Source organism: Narcine bancroftii, chromosome 8 (assembly GCF_036971445.1).
Source record: "Narcine bancroftii isolate sNarBan1 chromosome 8, sNarBan1.hap1, whole genome shotgun sequence".
Taxonomy (NCBI): domain Eukaryota; kingdom Metazoa; phylum Chordata; class Chondrichthyes; order Torpediniformes; family Narcinidae; genus Narcine; species Narcine bancroftii.
This window is the reverse complement of record NC_091476.1, coordinates 8,585,234-8,601,904: the sequence shown is the minus strand read 5'-3', so window position 1 is coordinate 8,601,904 and position 16,671 is coordinate 8,585,234. Positions and strand designations below refer to the sequence as shown.

Sequence of the window (16,671 nt, the reverse complement as noted above, 5' to 3'; positions counted from 1 at the left end):
GAGTGAGAAATCATCTCCCTGCCATATTCTGTTTCTGCTCAGAAGCTTCACTCTTTGGAATTGGAAAAGTATGTTTAAAGTCGTATTGAATGCATAAATTGTCACTAAGAAATTTGTTCTTAATTTCTGTATTCCACTTTGTTAAAGTGCTGGTTTTTTAAAAAAAAAAATTATTCAAGCGAACTGATTGAAGTGAAATGATGCACGTTTTAGCAAAAACGTTTCTGGTACACAAAGGAACTTGGTTTATCGGCATTGAGTCTGCAAGAATGTGGTGTCGAGCTGGTTCTGAAAGAATTCCAAAATCTAACAAAGATATTTTTTGCAATTTCAGTTTCAGACTACAGCACAGGCAGAGTTGGAGCTCCTCTCATCTGTTGTGAAATCAAACTGAGAGACTGGGAAGAAGGTGCTTATATAAAATCTGCATTTATGTGGGGAAGTTTCTTTTTCTTTGGCTTGGCTTCACGGATGAAGATTTATGGAGGGGTAATGTCCACGTCAGCTGCAGGCTCGTTTGTGGCTGACAAGTCCGATGCGGGACAGGCAGACGCGGTTGCAGGGGAAAAATTGGTGGGTTGGAGTTGGGTTTTTCCTCCTTTGTCTTTTGTCAGTGAGGTGGGCTCTGCGTTCTTCTTCCAAGGAGGTTGCTGCCCGCCGAACTGTGAGGCGCCAAGATGCACGGTGGGAGGGGAGATCAGCCCACTGGCGGTGGTCAATGGGGCAGGCACCAAGAGCTTTCTTTAGGCAGTCCTTGTACCTCTTCTTTGGTGCACCTCTGTCACGGTGGCCAATGGAGAGCTTGCACAGCTGGCGTTGATTCTGGAGACTGGGATGTGTAGTTTTCAATACACAAACCTGCTGGAGAGGTTCAGCAAGATGTGCAGGATCCATAAGAACAAAAGGGAAATTTCCGATGGGTAACTTCCTACTGTGAGTTTTGGTGCGTTTGTGTATTGCGTTCAATCCCAGCAGATGCAGACATTCTTGTTTAACTAGATATATAATGGGTACAAATGCCTTGGCAGCAAGAATAAAAGTACCTCTACTTGTTATAATTTCCTAACTCAATACTTATCAAGTCAGATGCAGACCTTGTGAAAGGAACCATCTAGAAAGATTCTTAAAGTGGCCGCCAGTCCATGAGTTCTACCACATTATTAGTGATGCCAGTTCGACTCCATGTTCAGGGTTCAATCCTGACCTCTGGTGCTGGGTGAAGTTTGCACATTTCCCCCTGTGACTCTGTGGGCTTTTCCTGGAGGCCCTGGCTTCCTCCTATGTACCAAAGATATGAATTGTTAAGTTAATTGACACCTCCCAGCATGTTGGTGAGTAGTGGAATCCATGGTGAGGGGGTCTGAGATTGCAATGGGAGGAGATAAAATGGAATTAGTATGATTGGATGCTTGATGGTCAGCATATACTTGTCAAACGACCTGTATACATTGCACATGATGCTATGACGATGTTTTCCATTGGTGATTTTATTTGAAACCATTTTTATATTTTTCTCCCCCTCTTGAGGTAGAAGTTGCAAAAGTGTGTCACTAATTGAATAGCTTGTACTAAAAGCTGTCATTGACACAATTACCTGAATGGTCTGCTTCCAGATGTGTGATTCAATCACTCCTCAATCCAATGGTATCCCTTTCCTCTCATAACAAGCTCTCTTCCTGCTGGGCAACTGCAACTCAATGAATACTCTTTCGCCCCATCATTTGTGTGCACTTTGAGGCCTCTATTTTTCTTCCACCAAACGTCTAAGCTCGTCAAACAGACTAGGAATGAACATTCTGGGCTCAGCCACTTGACTGTGCACTTTCCACATGACTAGTCTGCTTTTGTGGAAAAACAATATAGACTTTTAGTTTCTAGTTATACTTTTATAGAAACACCGAGCATGACAGTTAAGAGGCCACGCACGTGTATGTTTTAAATGAATAATCAATAGTAAATTCCTGGAAGGTTTAAACATAGAAACATAGAAGATAGGAGCAAGTCATTCGGCTCTTCGAGTCTGCTCCACCATTCAATGAGATCATGGCTGATCTTAAAGTTCAGTATCCCGTCCCCGCCTTCTCTCCGTAACCCCCAATTCCCTTAAACTGAAGAAATATATCAAATTTCCTCTTAAATATATTCAATGAAACTGCCTCTACTGCTCTCTGTGGCAATGAATTCCACAGATTCACCACCCTCTGGGTAAAGAAATTCCTCCTCATCTCGATTCTAAATGGTTTGCCTATTATCCTCGAACCATGGCCCCGGGTTCTGGACTCCCCCCACCATTGGAAACATCCCTTCTGCATCCATTCTGTCCAGTCCTGCCAGAATTTTATATCTCTATGAGATCCCCTCTCAATCTTCTAAACTCCGGCGAGTACAATTCCAAATTGCGCAATCTTTCCTCATAAGTTATTCCTGCCATTCCAGGTATCAGCCTGGTGAATCGCCTTTGCACTCCCTCCATTGCAAGAACATCCTTCCTTAGATAAGGCGACCAAAACTGCACACAATACTCCAGGTGGGGTCTCACCAAGGCTCTGTACAGCTGCAGTAAGGTATCCTTATTCCTATATTCAAACCCTCTTGATATGAAGACCAACATACCATTTGCCTTTTTAACCGCCTGCTGTACCTGCATGCTCGCCTTCAGTGACTGGTCCACAAGAACCCCTAGGTTTCTCTGCTCTTCCCCATCTCCCAATCTATTGCCATTCAAATAGTAATCTGCCCTCCGGTTGGTATTACCAAAGTGGATAACCTCACATTTATCCATATTGTAGTGCATTTGCCATGTATCTGCCCAGTTCCCCAATTTATTCAAATCACACTGGAGCTTCCTGACCCCCTCTTCAGTGCACACAACCCCTCCTAGCTTTGTGTCGCCTGCAAATTTGGAGATATTACATCCAATCCCCTCATCTTGATCATTAATGTAAACTGTGAACAGCTGGGGTCCCAGTACAGATCCCTGTGGCACCCCACTGGTCACCGCCTGCCACTCAGAAAATGAGCCGTTTATCCCAACTCTCTGTCTTCTATCTGCCAGCCAGTTCTCAATCCACATTAATACCTTGCCCCCAATCCCATGAGCCTTGATTTTGCACGCCAGTCATTTATGTGGAACCTTAGCGAAGACCTTTGGAAATCCAGGTACACCACATCCACTGGCTCTCCCCCATCTATTTTACCTGTCACCATCTCAAAGAATTCCAATAGATTTGTCAAGCACAATTTACCTTTTGTAAATCCATGTTGACTCTGTCTGATCCCTTCTCTGCTAGTCATATCCTCCGCTATTACATCCTTAATAATGGATTCCATCATTTTGCCCACTACTGATGTAAGGCTCACTGGCCTATAATTCCCTGCTTTTTCTGTACCCCCTTTTTAAATAGTGGGGTAACATTAGCTACCCTCCAATCCATGGGTACTGATCCTGAGTCTATCGAGTTCTGGAAAATAATTCCTAAAGCATCTGCTATCTGAATGTCCACTTCTTTAAGTACCCTAGGATGTAGATTATCAGGCCCTTGGGATTTATCGACCTTCAATCCCTTCAGTTTCCCCAAGACCATGTCCTTAGAGATACTGATTTCTTTCAACTCCTCCCTTGCATTAGTCTCTATGTTTCCCAACATCCTTGGGAGGTTATTTGCATCCTCTCTTGTAAAAACAGAACTAAAGTAAGAATTTTAATTGATCTGCCATTTCCTTATTCCTCATTATATATTCCCCTGATTCTGACTGCAAGGGACCTACTCTGGATTTCACCAATCTTTTCCTCTTGACATATCTATAAAAGCTTTTGCAGTTGGTTTTTATGTTTGCCGCAAGCTTACTTTCGTAATTTATTTTTGCCCTCTTGATTAATCCCTTTGTCCTCCTTTGGTGCATCTTGAACTGCTCCCAGTCTTCGGTTGCGGTACTTTTTTTGGCCAATTGATATGCTCTCTTTGGACCTAATGCTGTCTCTAATTTCCCTTGTTATCCACGGTTGAGTCACCTTTGGTTATTTTTATGCCAAACGATTTCTGCAATTCTTCCATTAGAATGAGTCAGATCATGCTGTGGAGTCAGCACATCGTAGAGCCAATGCTTCACAGCTCCAGAGATATAGGTTTGATTCTGACATCTGGTATTGTCTTTGTGGGATATTCATGTTTTTCCAATGACTGATGAATTTCTTCCCACGTTCAGACAGGCGGATAATGTAAATTGGCCATTGTAAGTTGGCCCTTCTGTGTAGGGAAATGGTAGAATCTGAGGGCAGTTGATGGGACTGTGCAAAGAATAAAATCTGATTTTGTGTAGGGTTGATCATTTAAAGTTGAGTGGGCTAAAGGGCCCATTTCCATGCTCTGACTCAATGACTGTCACTAATTGCTTATTGTTCATCTGTAGGGGGATATACCACTCGTGATCAGCCAAACTCGAGAGGAGAAATTCTAATTGGTGGGCCAAATGTGGCAGTGGGGTATTTCAAAGGAAACTCATCCAATGAGGACTTTTTTGAGGACAGCAGCGGTCAACGTTGGTTTTGCACAGGAGATGTTGGTGAATTCCATTCAGATGGCTGCCTACAGATAATTGGTAAGAACATAAGAAACAGGAGCAGGAAATTTTGTTCTGCTGAGCATTCATCATCATTCATCAAGATTTTTCATCTCAGCACCATTTCCTTGCCCTCAATCCTAGAATCTTTCAATGTCCTGACGTTTTGAATGTCGTCAGTTGCTCATTTCTCAGAGGTAGAGGATTGCGAAGGCTTACTGTCCTTTGAGTGAAGGCATTTCATTTCATTCCAATATCTGTTATTCCCTAATTCAAGGCTTCTCAGTCAGGGGAAACATCTACCTATTCAAGCCTTGTCGATATTTTATCTCTCAATTAGGTCACCTTGCATTCTAAACTTTAAAGAGCAGAGGTCTGTGCTACTAAAATTCTCCTCATACACACCCTTAATATTAACCTTCTATACCAAATCTATCTCCTCTATTCCCATGTGGTGGTACAGTAAAACCGCCGGTATTAGGCACCTATGGGGATTGGTAGAGGCCGGATAAGTGAATTTTTCGATGCTTGAGATTGCAAGTGGCGTTGATTGGTGAGGCGCACCAATTTTAAACTTCCATATACTTTACCTATTTATTTTCTGCAGTTTTTTTTGTAGTTTGCTCGAGGCTGCTAGATACTTGAATTCTGGATAACTGAGGTTTTACTCTAAGCCCTCTATTTCTATATTTGAATTCTCTTGCTGTAAAGACAAAATACCATTAGTCTTCCCAACTGCTTGTTGCACCAACACATTTTCTTTCAATAACCTGTGCATAAGGACATGTCTGTCTCTTGCCAATGTTTTTTTTCCTTCACATTATACTCTTTGATTTCTACCAAAGGATATACCTCACATTTTTCCATGTTGCTCTCCATCTAGCAGGTTGTTGCCCTTGACTCGGCTTGATTTATCCCTTTTAAATCCTCATCACTTCTCACACTATCAACTAATCATCTCTCAAATCAGGCTATTATATTGCCCCCAATTGCACACACTCTAATTCCTCAGCCTCCTGTGCAGGACTTTCCATGTCCGGTGCCCATTCGTCAACTACCTCCTCAGGATCTCCAGTCAAACATGATTTCCTTTTTAAGTATTGGTGTGGCATCTCCTCAATATAATTATTTCCTATGTGACTTAGCACTGTCTTTTATCATAGATTTCTAATTTCATATAATACTGTTTCTTTCTCCTGATTCTGGTTTTATAGTGGGAAGTTTGCCACCCTTCCCAACAGCCTGACTTTTCAAAAACATTTCATCGTGGAAGATGGTAACTGGAAGATTCAAGTTTATTGTCATCTGATTGTACAAGTACAACCCAATGAAAAAGCATTCTCTGGTCCAAAGTGCAAAACACGCAGGCACACAACCAGACATAACACACACCCCTGACAAACAATGTGCATGCAGGTCAAGCATTCATATATACAAATAAATAAATATTGTTTCATGGTTATGAGCATCTTGGATGGTTAAAGTGAGCAGTTCCTTTGGTCAATCAGCATTCTCACTGTCCATGGGAAGAAATTGTTCCTCAGTCTGGTGGCGCTGGCTCTGATGTTCCTTTATTTCTTTCACAACTCTGGGATGGAGTTTAAGACCATGGCATTTATCATTTTATCAGTCAGGCTCGTTGATTTCCTTACAATTTTATTGTACAAATATCTTGATTTCACCATTTGCAATGAGTCCCAGGTTCTTCAGGAATTCTGCCATATTTTGGGGTCTTCTGTGTGAAGATGGACATGAGTATTTAATTTCTCCACCGACTCCTCATTGTAAATTCTCCTCTGTCTATAAAGCAGCCATTCTCAATGGGGGGCCTATGGCCCTAACTGGGGGCTGCAGCATATTTAAGGGGTGACCATGGAGTGAAATCCTAATTTTTTTTTGTGTTTTATGGACTCTAAGGAGCAAGGTACAGAAGAAACTAACTAAGCTCGACAGCTTCACTGGGAAGGGAGTCCATAACCTTTGAGTAGAGTCCTAAGGGGCCATAGCCAAAAAAAAGGTTGAGAATGGCTGCTGTAAAGAATGTAAAAATATCCTCACTGGTCCTTTACTTTTTACACACTGGTAGGGTGTCCTTTGTTTATATTTTCAATTCATTTAGTTTTGTGTCAATTTGTCCTTTCTTTGTCAATTTCTTAGTGTTATTTTAAAATTTCTAAAATGTTCCTATCCTTGGGGTTTACATTTTTAAAGCCTTTTCCTTTGATTTTAATAATTTAGTACATAAATCTATATTTGGGCTACTTTTCCAGTTGGGTCTGAGTTGAAGGACTATATATTTGTTGCAAATTGTGCAGGATTTTCAGTGTTGGCTACTGCCTGATTATTATTATCTTTAATTTTCCAATCTGCCACAGCCAAGCTGACCCATGTATCTTCTTAGATTGCTTTTGTTTATATTGTAAACCTGGCTTCAGATTGAACTAAATCGCAATCAAAGTGGTCTGAAACGCCATGTCATAGTTGCTCCTTCCTTTGGATCCCTTTTACAACAGCGTTATTGTTTAACCCTTTTTTGATCCACAGTATTAAATCAAAATAGCCCTATTCCCTTGTTGATACTGATCTGGAAATCAATCCTGTATCTAATGCCAGGAATTGATCCTTTGGTGCTACCTTGATTTTTGTTTGCCATTTCTAACCCAATTGCAACATTAACTTCCCCTTCTTCCTGAATTTCCTTATCTCATCCACTTCCCAACCTTAGCTCTGTGTGTCTCTCTCTCCTTTGCTCCAGCCCTGTCTTCACAGAGCCAACCCCTCTCCTGATCATTTCTCATCTTTCATCTCGTGTCCCCCAATGCATGTCCAATGATCATCTCTTGTGTCTGTGCTCCTCCCCCTGCTCTTTCTTCCCTCGACCACAGCCAGCCTTTTTTTTATTCCAGTGCCTGCTTGCTTTTTGCTCATACCTTGGTGGTCAGGACCAAAATGTTGGTAATGTATCTTTACCTCCTATGGATGCTGCAAAACAGAAAAAAAAGGTGAGATTAAGATTGATTGCAGACAGCCTTTTTATCATGAATATCTGACAAAATCTGTTGCTTTGTGTTCCTTTTGATCAGTCCACTGTGTGAAACTGAAACACCCAGACCAGCAGGTTTCAAATTCTTTGCTAATTAATTGGTTTGCTCTGGGTGACAATAGGAGCTGCATCGAGATCAGTGGTGGGTGTCTTCTGCTAATTGATAACCTGTGTCATATTTCTGGCTTCTGGGTGAACACACAATCTACATTAGATCATAATACCTTCTCCATTACATCCCTGGCCTTTGACTGTTATCTAAACTACCTGAAGAGGAGCAATTACTTTGAATCCCAAGCAGAGTCCTTCAGTTTGCACCAGTAGGAGAAAATAAATCATGATTTCAGCAGGAAGATGTTGGATTTTCACAGATTTTCTTATACCCATCAGAACAGAGATTTGCATTTGGGGTTAAAAAGCCTTTCATTCTCTTTGGGATACCAATAAAGTGCAGTCATTCTTGTGTTGTAATTTTTATACTGGAATTAATTACAGCAAGATAATGGGCTCTTCCGGCCCAAATACACCAATTAACTTACAAACCCAGTGCTTTTTTTGTTTTCAGGGAGGGAGGAAACCCATACATTCACGGGGAGAATATGCAAACTGTTTACACCACTGGATTGGAACACTGGTCACTAGTGCTGCAATCGCGTTCCGCTAACCGCTACGTTAACCATGCTGACCTAATACGTATAACTCTTTGTTTTATAGATCGAAAGAAAGACTTGGTAAAACTACAAGCTGGAGAATATGTGTCTTTGGGCAAAGTTGAGTCTACTTTGAAGAGCTGTTCCCTCATTGATAATATATGTGCATATGCAAACAGGTACGGTCAGATTTCTATCATCGTCCAGTAACTGTACGAGTTATAATCTGCAATGACGTTGGATGTTTTGTTTTTATTCCTCAGCTGGCTACTAGTTTTCAATTTTAAAAAAAGTTTTGGTAGATTGGCTGATGGCAAATAGAATAAGTTGGTTAATAACAAGAATAAAGAAAACGTTAAATATATCAAACATTCATACAAGAACAATACAGGAACAGACCCTTCAACCCAATCTTTCTCTATTAACTAATGACGCTGATCTAACTGATCTCTTCTGTGTGCACATGAAAACACCCTGTCATTCAAGTGTCCGTCTAAATGCCACTTAAAAACTGCTGGCTGCTTCTACTAGCTGTGTGGCAATGCATTCTAGTCACCTACCTCACAAGATGCACATACATCTCTTCCCCCCCCCCCCCCCCCCACCACTACTCGCATCTTCTAGTATTTGACATATCCACTGAGCGAAGACTATCTTACCTCTCTCTGCTTCTAATAACACTGCACAACAAATTTTGCCAGATTTGCTCCCTGGATCATGATAGACAACTTCAAGCTGAACACAAAGATAATTTTCTGTATCGCATAGGATGTTGGTGAAACATTAAGTTAACTTCTATTGAATTTAGCAGGTTGACTGAAAATGTTGCACAACAAATGTGAGGAGCACAGGGTTTGTCTTGATCACCAATTTTACAACCGAAGTAGCTCATAGGCTTTCTTAGTAAGTGCAGTCACACTGTGTCTTTGAGCTTTAAACATAAACTTACCACAAATGTAGTAGAAAATATTGCAGCTGTTGCAACATTGACAAGACATGTCTGCTGTATTGAATTTTCCTGAAGAAAATTGTTACAAATTAACAAATTTTGTTATGAACTTAAAAAGGAACAGCAATGTAAAATTCACCAGACAGTAGTAAATTCAAAATAATAGTTTTCATTAAACCATTAATAATATAACATTTCTTATTTTAAACAGAACTCTAAAACTCCACGGTGCAAATATGATTAAATCCTAATCTATTACAGTTTAAGCTGGAGTCTGAAAAAGTCTATTTTAAAGTCTAATTTCAAAAGTCTTGTTGAACTTGAGGATCTTTTTAAATTGTGGTTCAGAAGTAATTATAGTGAAGCATCAGATTTCTTTAAATTGTTGCTCAAAAGCAATAATGAAGTATTTTGAAATATCAAATCATCAGACTTCTTTAAAACTCAAATTTATTTTGTAGAATAGTTTTCAAAACAATGTTTCTTCATACGAACGAAATTCTCCAATCTTCCATGCGAGTGATTTTTTTTCCACAAACTTCCTCCTATTTTCCTTAGGAGTCACAGAGTCTGTATCTTTCACGATGATTTTAAACTTTTTAATCAAAAGTGACCATTTCTCTAGACACTAATGAGGCTGCCTCTCCTCTTAAGAGGTCGGAGTGGCTATTTTCTTATAAAACACCACTGGGTGTTCCTTCTTTTAATAAGAACGAAGATCCTTTTCAACGGATTTTGAAACTTGTTCTCTTGAAAGTGAGAAAGCAATCCTGTATTCGCGGGAGGTATGGTTTCTTCCAACTGACTCAAATCGTCTGATTTCTTCAGTGATATCCTTTCTCAAAATCATGAGACATGACATCACTGATTCAGTTTCATTTCTTCAAAAATGTCTGACCTCATCTCAGTCCAAAACTATAGATGGATGACTCCGAATTGTCTGCACAGGTCACTCAAATGGCACTTGAGTTTTAAAAGCATTTTTGTGTACAGTCAGCAGTTGTTTCAAGAACCTCACATAATACTTGAGTTTTCAATTAAGACCACTCAAATTCTTCTATAGCTCTGCCTTTCCAAGACGCATCAACTCCAAAAATTACCTTACTTCTGAGTGTATTGTAAATATGTGACCTGTGTGTGACCCTGTATCGAGCCTGCAAACCAACTTTACTAAGAAATATATATTTTATAACTAAAGATTAGCACCAATCCATTACAACAATAAATCCTATTGTTGAGTACACTCACTGTTATTGACTGAAGAACATGCACATCAACATGCATTCAATCTCTATCTATGTAATGCACACCATCTGTATGTGAGCTGCTTTTACACCCTGTCTGCATCTATCCTGACTAAGTATACCTAGGCCTAAGACAACAATTGCACAGCACCTGCACTAAGGAAAAAATTCAGTCAAGAGGATTAATACATGGCTTATTGATATGAGATGTGGCAGAGAAACAGACCATGTGGCACTGAGACTGCACTGACCATCTCAGCTCATTCTGTCTTCTGGCATCTCGTCTGTATCTTTTTATTCCCTGCCTGTTCATGTGTCTTTCTCTGAGTATCACTTGTTTAAGTTCAAGTTTATTGATCATCCGATTGAAACAGCGTTTTCCAGTACTCTGTGCAAATCATTGCATGCAAGCACACATTCTGAAATACTATATGCATTTACAGATACACAGCCTATATAAATGTCTTGTATACATGTATTAAAAATATTTATTATTAATAAAGAGTTGAGTCATCATTCAGCAGTCACACAGCCCGTGGGAAGAAGCTGTTCCTCAGCCTGGTGGACCTGGCTCTAATACTTCTGTGTCTCTTCCCCAACAGGAGTAGCTGCAAAACACTATCATTCCTGATTCTACCACCTCCCATGAGGATGCATTCCAGGCATCTAGTCTCTAAAGGGATAATGTCAAGTGTGCGGGGTAGGAATCACATTTTGATTTCTAACCGTCTCATTGAACTCTAAACCATGTTCCTACTTCCTTTACAGTGATCAATCCTATGTGATTAGTTTTGTGGTTCCCAATCAGAAGAAACTGACTGCTCTCGCGGAGCAGAAGCAAGTTCAGGGAACCTGGGAAGACATTTGTAATGACAGCAAGATGGAGGCTGAGGTGCTGCGGGAGATCAAAGAAGCATCAGCATCCAGTGAGTACAGAAGTTTCTAGTCCATGCAGAGGACCACAGTGAGGAATATTGTTGGCCAGTAGGTTTTTTGGTTTGCTTTTAATTAGAGTGTGCAATCAACATTTTATCATAAGGAGTTCAAAACAAGCAGAAATATTGGTTCCATGTGTTTGGTTATCAATTTCTGCTCTTCAGAAATGATGGTGCAGCCAACATGATCTTCTAACTTGAATGCATTTGTGCAAAATTAAGAGGGCACTCTATGGCCTTTTGGCCACATGAGTCCTCGGAGCAGAATTAGGCCATTTGGTCCATTGAGTCTGCTTCATCATTTGAATCATGGCTGGTGTATTTTTCCCCTCAACCTCCTATCTTTCTGTAATCTGTCCATCCATATTTTAAACATAGCCCCCAGTGACATATTAGGATGACAGGTTAGTGTCCTGCCAAGATGGGTGGAGATATAAGAAAGATGCAAATATAGCTGAATTGCAATTTATTGTGGGTTATTTCACTGCAGGGAAGAGAAAGGTGATCAGCAGTGTGTACTTTTTATTTCAAGAGCAAGTTGGGAGAATTAAAGACCCATTAGGTATGTGTTCAATCTCATGATGTTCCTGACTTTTGTACTCTCTGGCAATAGGTAAACTGGAGAAGTTTGAGGTCCCCATCAAGGTGCGTTTGAGCCCAGAACCGTGGACACCAGAAACGGGGCTGGTAACTGATGCCTTCAAGCTTAAACGCAAGGAACTAAAGAACCACTACCTCAATGACATTGAGAGGATGTATGGAGGGAAATAGACCCTTTGAAACCTTGGTGCCTGCAGAGTAGAATATCTATAAATTAAAAGCCAGTGAATGAGTGACTCACTTTAAAAAGAAATGAATGATTTGAAAGAACAATGTTCAACTTGATGGTTATTCTCTAATGTTTTCAGTCTTGAAAACAAGCAATTGGTATGTAATGTACAATATACCTGCCTACTGCGAGTAACCATTGTCCTGTTGCATGTTGGCTTTTAAACTTTTATTTTTACTCCGTTTTTGTGATTGTCATTAAATAAGGACCATTGTTATCCAACGTGCTGGGTGTGGAGGAAAGAATAGAGTTTATCATTGGTATAAATAATTATTCATTGTTCTTTTTGTCAAGCAATCTTAGAAGAGAAGAAAGGTTTTCTCGCTGCACCTTTATCAACTCAAGTACCTAAGTCAGGTGGAGCCATCTGATTGTTTTTATGTGAAGTTTGCACTATAACTATTTTGTGTTTGTATAGAACATTTCTGGAAAAAAAGTTGTTGCTCTACCTACCAATCTATGTTGTTTAAATGCATTGACGCGAGGCAAATTTTGCTTTTTTTAAATATAGGACCCAGATTTAAAAAGTTATTCAAAATCAGTGGGCACTTCAGTTGTCCTTTCTGATTATTATGGTTATGTATTTTACAACACTGCAATATCAGGATACTCACTGGCCTCTTCCCTGCATTTGACAGATTGTGCCCTGTGAGTGTTACGGTATCTTCCTGCACTCTTACAGCACAATTCTTCTGGAGTTCAGAAAGCACATTGCTTGATGTTTTGGGATCTACATGGGTCACATAGCTGCAAAACATCTTGTTGAGATGCAATGCAATCTTTAGGTTTGGGGCATTGCCTTAAGCCCAAACTTTGTTCAAATAGGTTACTTGAAAATAATAAAGGTTAACAAAACTTAGTCAGCTATTGGAAGCCGCTGAGAAAACTGCTCGCACAAACAAAAGCTGTTCATTCTAATTTTCCTACCTCTTTCATGGTTCCCTCTTGTGTGTGCACTCCCTCTTCCCCTCCTCGTGCTCACATCTCCCCGGTTTTCAGTTACAAGTTCAAGAGGTCATGACAGAAATGCATCTGTCACTCGAGCTTTATCCAAATAAAGTCAACCCCCTTTAGGGAGAAGAAATCCCTCTGGAATAATCTATATTATAAAATTCAGGTATCCTTTTTGTTAACCATGTGAGAGACACAGTTGTGAAAGCAAATCTTCATGCATTTGACTGGCTTCTTTGGCCCTGGAACTATTTGGGATTTCCCCACCATTCTACAGTACTGTGAATGTTACCTGTCTCACCTCTGCCTGCGTGGGGCATGGGAAGGAAAATTCCTTCCAAACAAATGTACACCATTTTCAAGGTATGAACAGTAGATTTGTAGTAAATCAATGGCCAGATGTTTGGGATTTGGTCATTCTGGGAAACAAAAATCTGTCGCAACGGCCATTGATTTTCAATGATGGATTTACAAAGAAAGATGTGGAACAGGATTGGGGTGGTGGGGGGAGGGAAGGAGAGGAATCTCACTTGCAAAATGGTCCATTTGTTTGCTCTATGAACATTTGTATGGTTTACAACTGCTCTCTTACTTGGAACAGCATTTTGGAAAGCTCGTTAACAGCAATCCGTTTTGTGGTTGACACTCCCGTGTACAATTTTCTGTTTCAACGCGAGTTAAAGCCAATTCATCAGAAGGTCTCCACTGATGATCAAAGCCAATTCAGGCTAGAAATTAAGTATTTGGCATTTGTGAGATTTTTTTTAGCCACTGTAACTCATTATAAACTCTGCCCAGGTTTTGTCATTGAGTTTCACAGCAAGGTTCCTCAGTCAATCTAGCCATCGTCAGCACCTTCCCCATCTCTCTTCCCCGCCCCCCATCCCCCCCCCCCCAACCCACTTTAGGAACATTCCAGATGATATAAAACGTTTAATGAAATTTAAATGTCAGACGTCCATAATCGCACTTTGGAATAAGGCCAGTCAAAGACTAGTATAAACAGTTATGATTTCAATGTTGTTTTATATATCCAGGTATAAGATAAATATTTGAGGATGGCATCCTTCTAAAAGCTGTTTCCTTAGAGCAGCATTCTAAATGTCCAAGTATATAGTATTTCAAGTTTTTGTGGTGAATCACTTGTTGTAAACTGCTGTACATTGTGAATAGTCCTCTATTTAATGTTTGTGAATGTGGGAAGAGGTGAACAATTCATGATACTGTAGTGAATGTTTCGAGGTTTCTGGTTTATAACTGTTCATTGTGTTGCATTTCAGGGCTGGTTATTGTGTTACAAATATCTTTGGGTTGGGAAACAAAAATTGGGATTTGAATGGCATCCAGTAATCCTTGCTGGAAGTGCTGTACCAGGCAAGGGTTGGGTTGATCTCATCTGTGATAGTGTACCCAATATATTGACCATTGGAACTGAGAGTGTTGCCTCAACTGTGAAACCATTTCTCTGTTCCATTGCTGCTCTGGAAAGTGGTCAAGAGGCTGAGGATGATAAAGTTGACCAATTACCTCAAATACTCTACACTATGAAGAATGTTTGATGGTGTCAGTAAAATGTTACTCAGTTTCCAGAAAAAAATATTTTCTGAGATTGGTTTTAACCCTATCTTTTCTGGTGGACAATTTCAAAATACTTGGAGGAATGCCACTTGTTTTTAAACCTGTGTTTTACAAGAGATTTGCAGTGCTTTGAAATATTAGGCATTGTCGCTTCCAATTATAGATTCTACTTCTTTGCACTGTATTAACACTAAATCATCAGTGATTTTAGAGAGGTTTGATAACGTTGTCTATTTGGGAGATCTATGAAAGTAGGGTGGTCCTTTATTTGGATGACCTCTTTGATTTGTAGATGACAGAACTCGCTCAGTCTCCTGTTTATTACCTCTTGCTTGTCCAAGCAGTCAGGATTGAGGGTTTGGACAGAGGGGCAGGTTTGTGCTTTTTGAAGCAACTGATGGAATTGAAATGAGCAAATGAAGTGAGACTATTTTGGCCATAATCTCTATGGATAATAAATTGCATGAGATGCAATAATCAATGGGAAGGCAAGCACAGTGGTCCAGCATTTACTTGCAGCTCCAGCAGCTTGGGTTCAAACTGACAGTGGATGCTGTCTGTGGTGTTTACATGTTCTCCCTGTGAACCTGGTCTATAGGTTAATTGGCTCCTAGTAAATTACCCCTAATGTTGATTGGCAGTAGAACTGGAGGGGAGTTGATGGGCATGCAAGAGAAACTAGGTTACAGGGAAATAATTTGGAGATAGGAATAGACCAAGAGCAGTCATAAACTTGATAGGCATTGTGCATCATGAGAAATTAAACTGGTTTGCCAAAGATTTGAAGATTCCAAGTAACCTTTATTGCATTTATATTTAAAGACAAAATCTTGCCATCTGCAGAACAGTATCATCACCATTTAGGCAATTTTGCTCATGAAGTATGGCCATTCTTAGACAGGCTTTAAAGCTCAAGTCTATATTGGCACCTTATTTTAATATCCTTGGTAATTGGATTTTTGTGAAATGTTTCCTGTGGAATTAAAGGGTGAATCTTCTCCACCCCATGGATATGTGTAAATAAAACCAAATTCTTGGCACAATTGCTGGTAGATGTTGTTTTCATTTTAAGCAGAGGTGTCTCTTAAAGCCCTCGTTATGAAATGAGTTGCTGTGCTCAGTGTTGTACTGTTAACAGGTCAGAAGATACCATTGAGCTGCATTAGTTTTACTGAAAAAATAATTAAATGGTAGTGGACACAGCCCAGGCCATCACAGGCAGAACCCTCCCCACCAAAGAGAGTATCTATGGGGAACGTTGCTGTCGGAGAGGGGCTAAAATCATCAATGATGTCCTTGCGATTATCAGTAAAGAGGTCTCGGTGCCACGAGACTTGCACCACCAGGTTCAGAAAGAGCTGCAACCCCTCAGCCATCAGACTCCTCAACCATAAACTCAATCAGGATTCGTTTTAGGACTCTTTGAACTATTTTTTTTCATCCCTCTGTATTGCACAGTCAGTTGTTCACATTTCTTTATTTGTTTACATTGTGCGCAGTTTTAGTTGCACTACCAATAAGTGGTAATTCTGTCATGCCTGCAGGAAAACAAACGCACAAATGCTGGAGAAACTCAGCAGGTCAAATGGTGCCTTTATGTAAAATACATCACCAACCATGCATAGGAAGTAAAAGGCAATCAACTTTTCCGACCAGAACTCTGCTGCAACAGTGGCTAACCGTTTTAGTTCCACACACCATTGCCACACTGATTATCCATGGTGCCCTGTACTGCCAAATGAAGGTCACCTGTAAATTGGAGAAACATCTTGTATACTGTCTTGGCAATCTCCAACCAGATAGCATTAATATCAGGATTTATTGTCATGAACAAGACATGGCATTCGGTATTTTTCAGCATAGAGCAAACATGCATATTATAACCATCTTATGACATTAAAAAAATTAAAATAATAGTATATGGAAAGGCAT

At 40.1% G+C, this 16,671-nt stretch overlaps 2 protein-coding genes across 11 annotated transcripts in view; one reads left to right on the top strand and one right to left on the bottom strand.

Annotated features, from left to right (window-relative positions):
- acsl4a (acyl-CoA synthetase long chain family member 4a) overlaps positions 1 to 15,782 on the top strand; it is a 68,311-nt gene extending 52,529 nt beyond the window's left edge. For all 10 annotated transcript variants that reach the window (XM_069892839.1, XM_069892836.1, XM_069892832.1 and 7 more), the window contains 5 exons: positions 335 to 409; positions 4,411 to 4,599; positions 8,318 to 8,432; positions 11,215 to 11,372; positions 11,995 to 15,782. In XM_069892839.1, coding sequence (XP_069748940.1) covers positions 335 to 409; positions 4,411 to 4,599; positions 8,318 to 8,432; positions 11,215 to 11,372; positions 11,995 to 12,152 — 695 coding nt within the window. In that variant the 3' untranslated portion in view covers positions 12,153 to 15,782. The remainder of the gene's footprint in view (positions 1 to 334; positions 410 to 4,410; positions 4,600 to 8,317; positions 8,433 to 11,214; positions 11,373 to 11,994) is intronic.
- nxt2 (nuclear transport factor 2-like export factor 2) overlaps positions 1 to 16,671 on the bottom strand; it is a 37,494-nt gene that overhangs the window by 8,292 nt on the left and 12,531 nt on the right. Inside the window, exons 4-5 of the mRNA XM_069892844.1 lie at positions 9,203 to 9,271; positions 7,491 to 7,542 (exon numbers count right to left, since the gene is read on the bottom strand). Coding sequence (XP_069748945.1) covers positions 7,499 to 7,542; positions 9,203 to 9,271 — 113 coding nt within the window. The 3' untranslated portion in view covers positions 7,491 to 7,498. The remainder of the gene's footprint in view (positions 1 to 7,490; positions 7,543 to 9,202; positions 9,272 to 16,671) is intronic.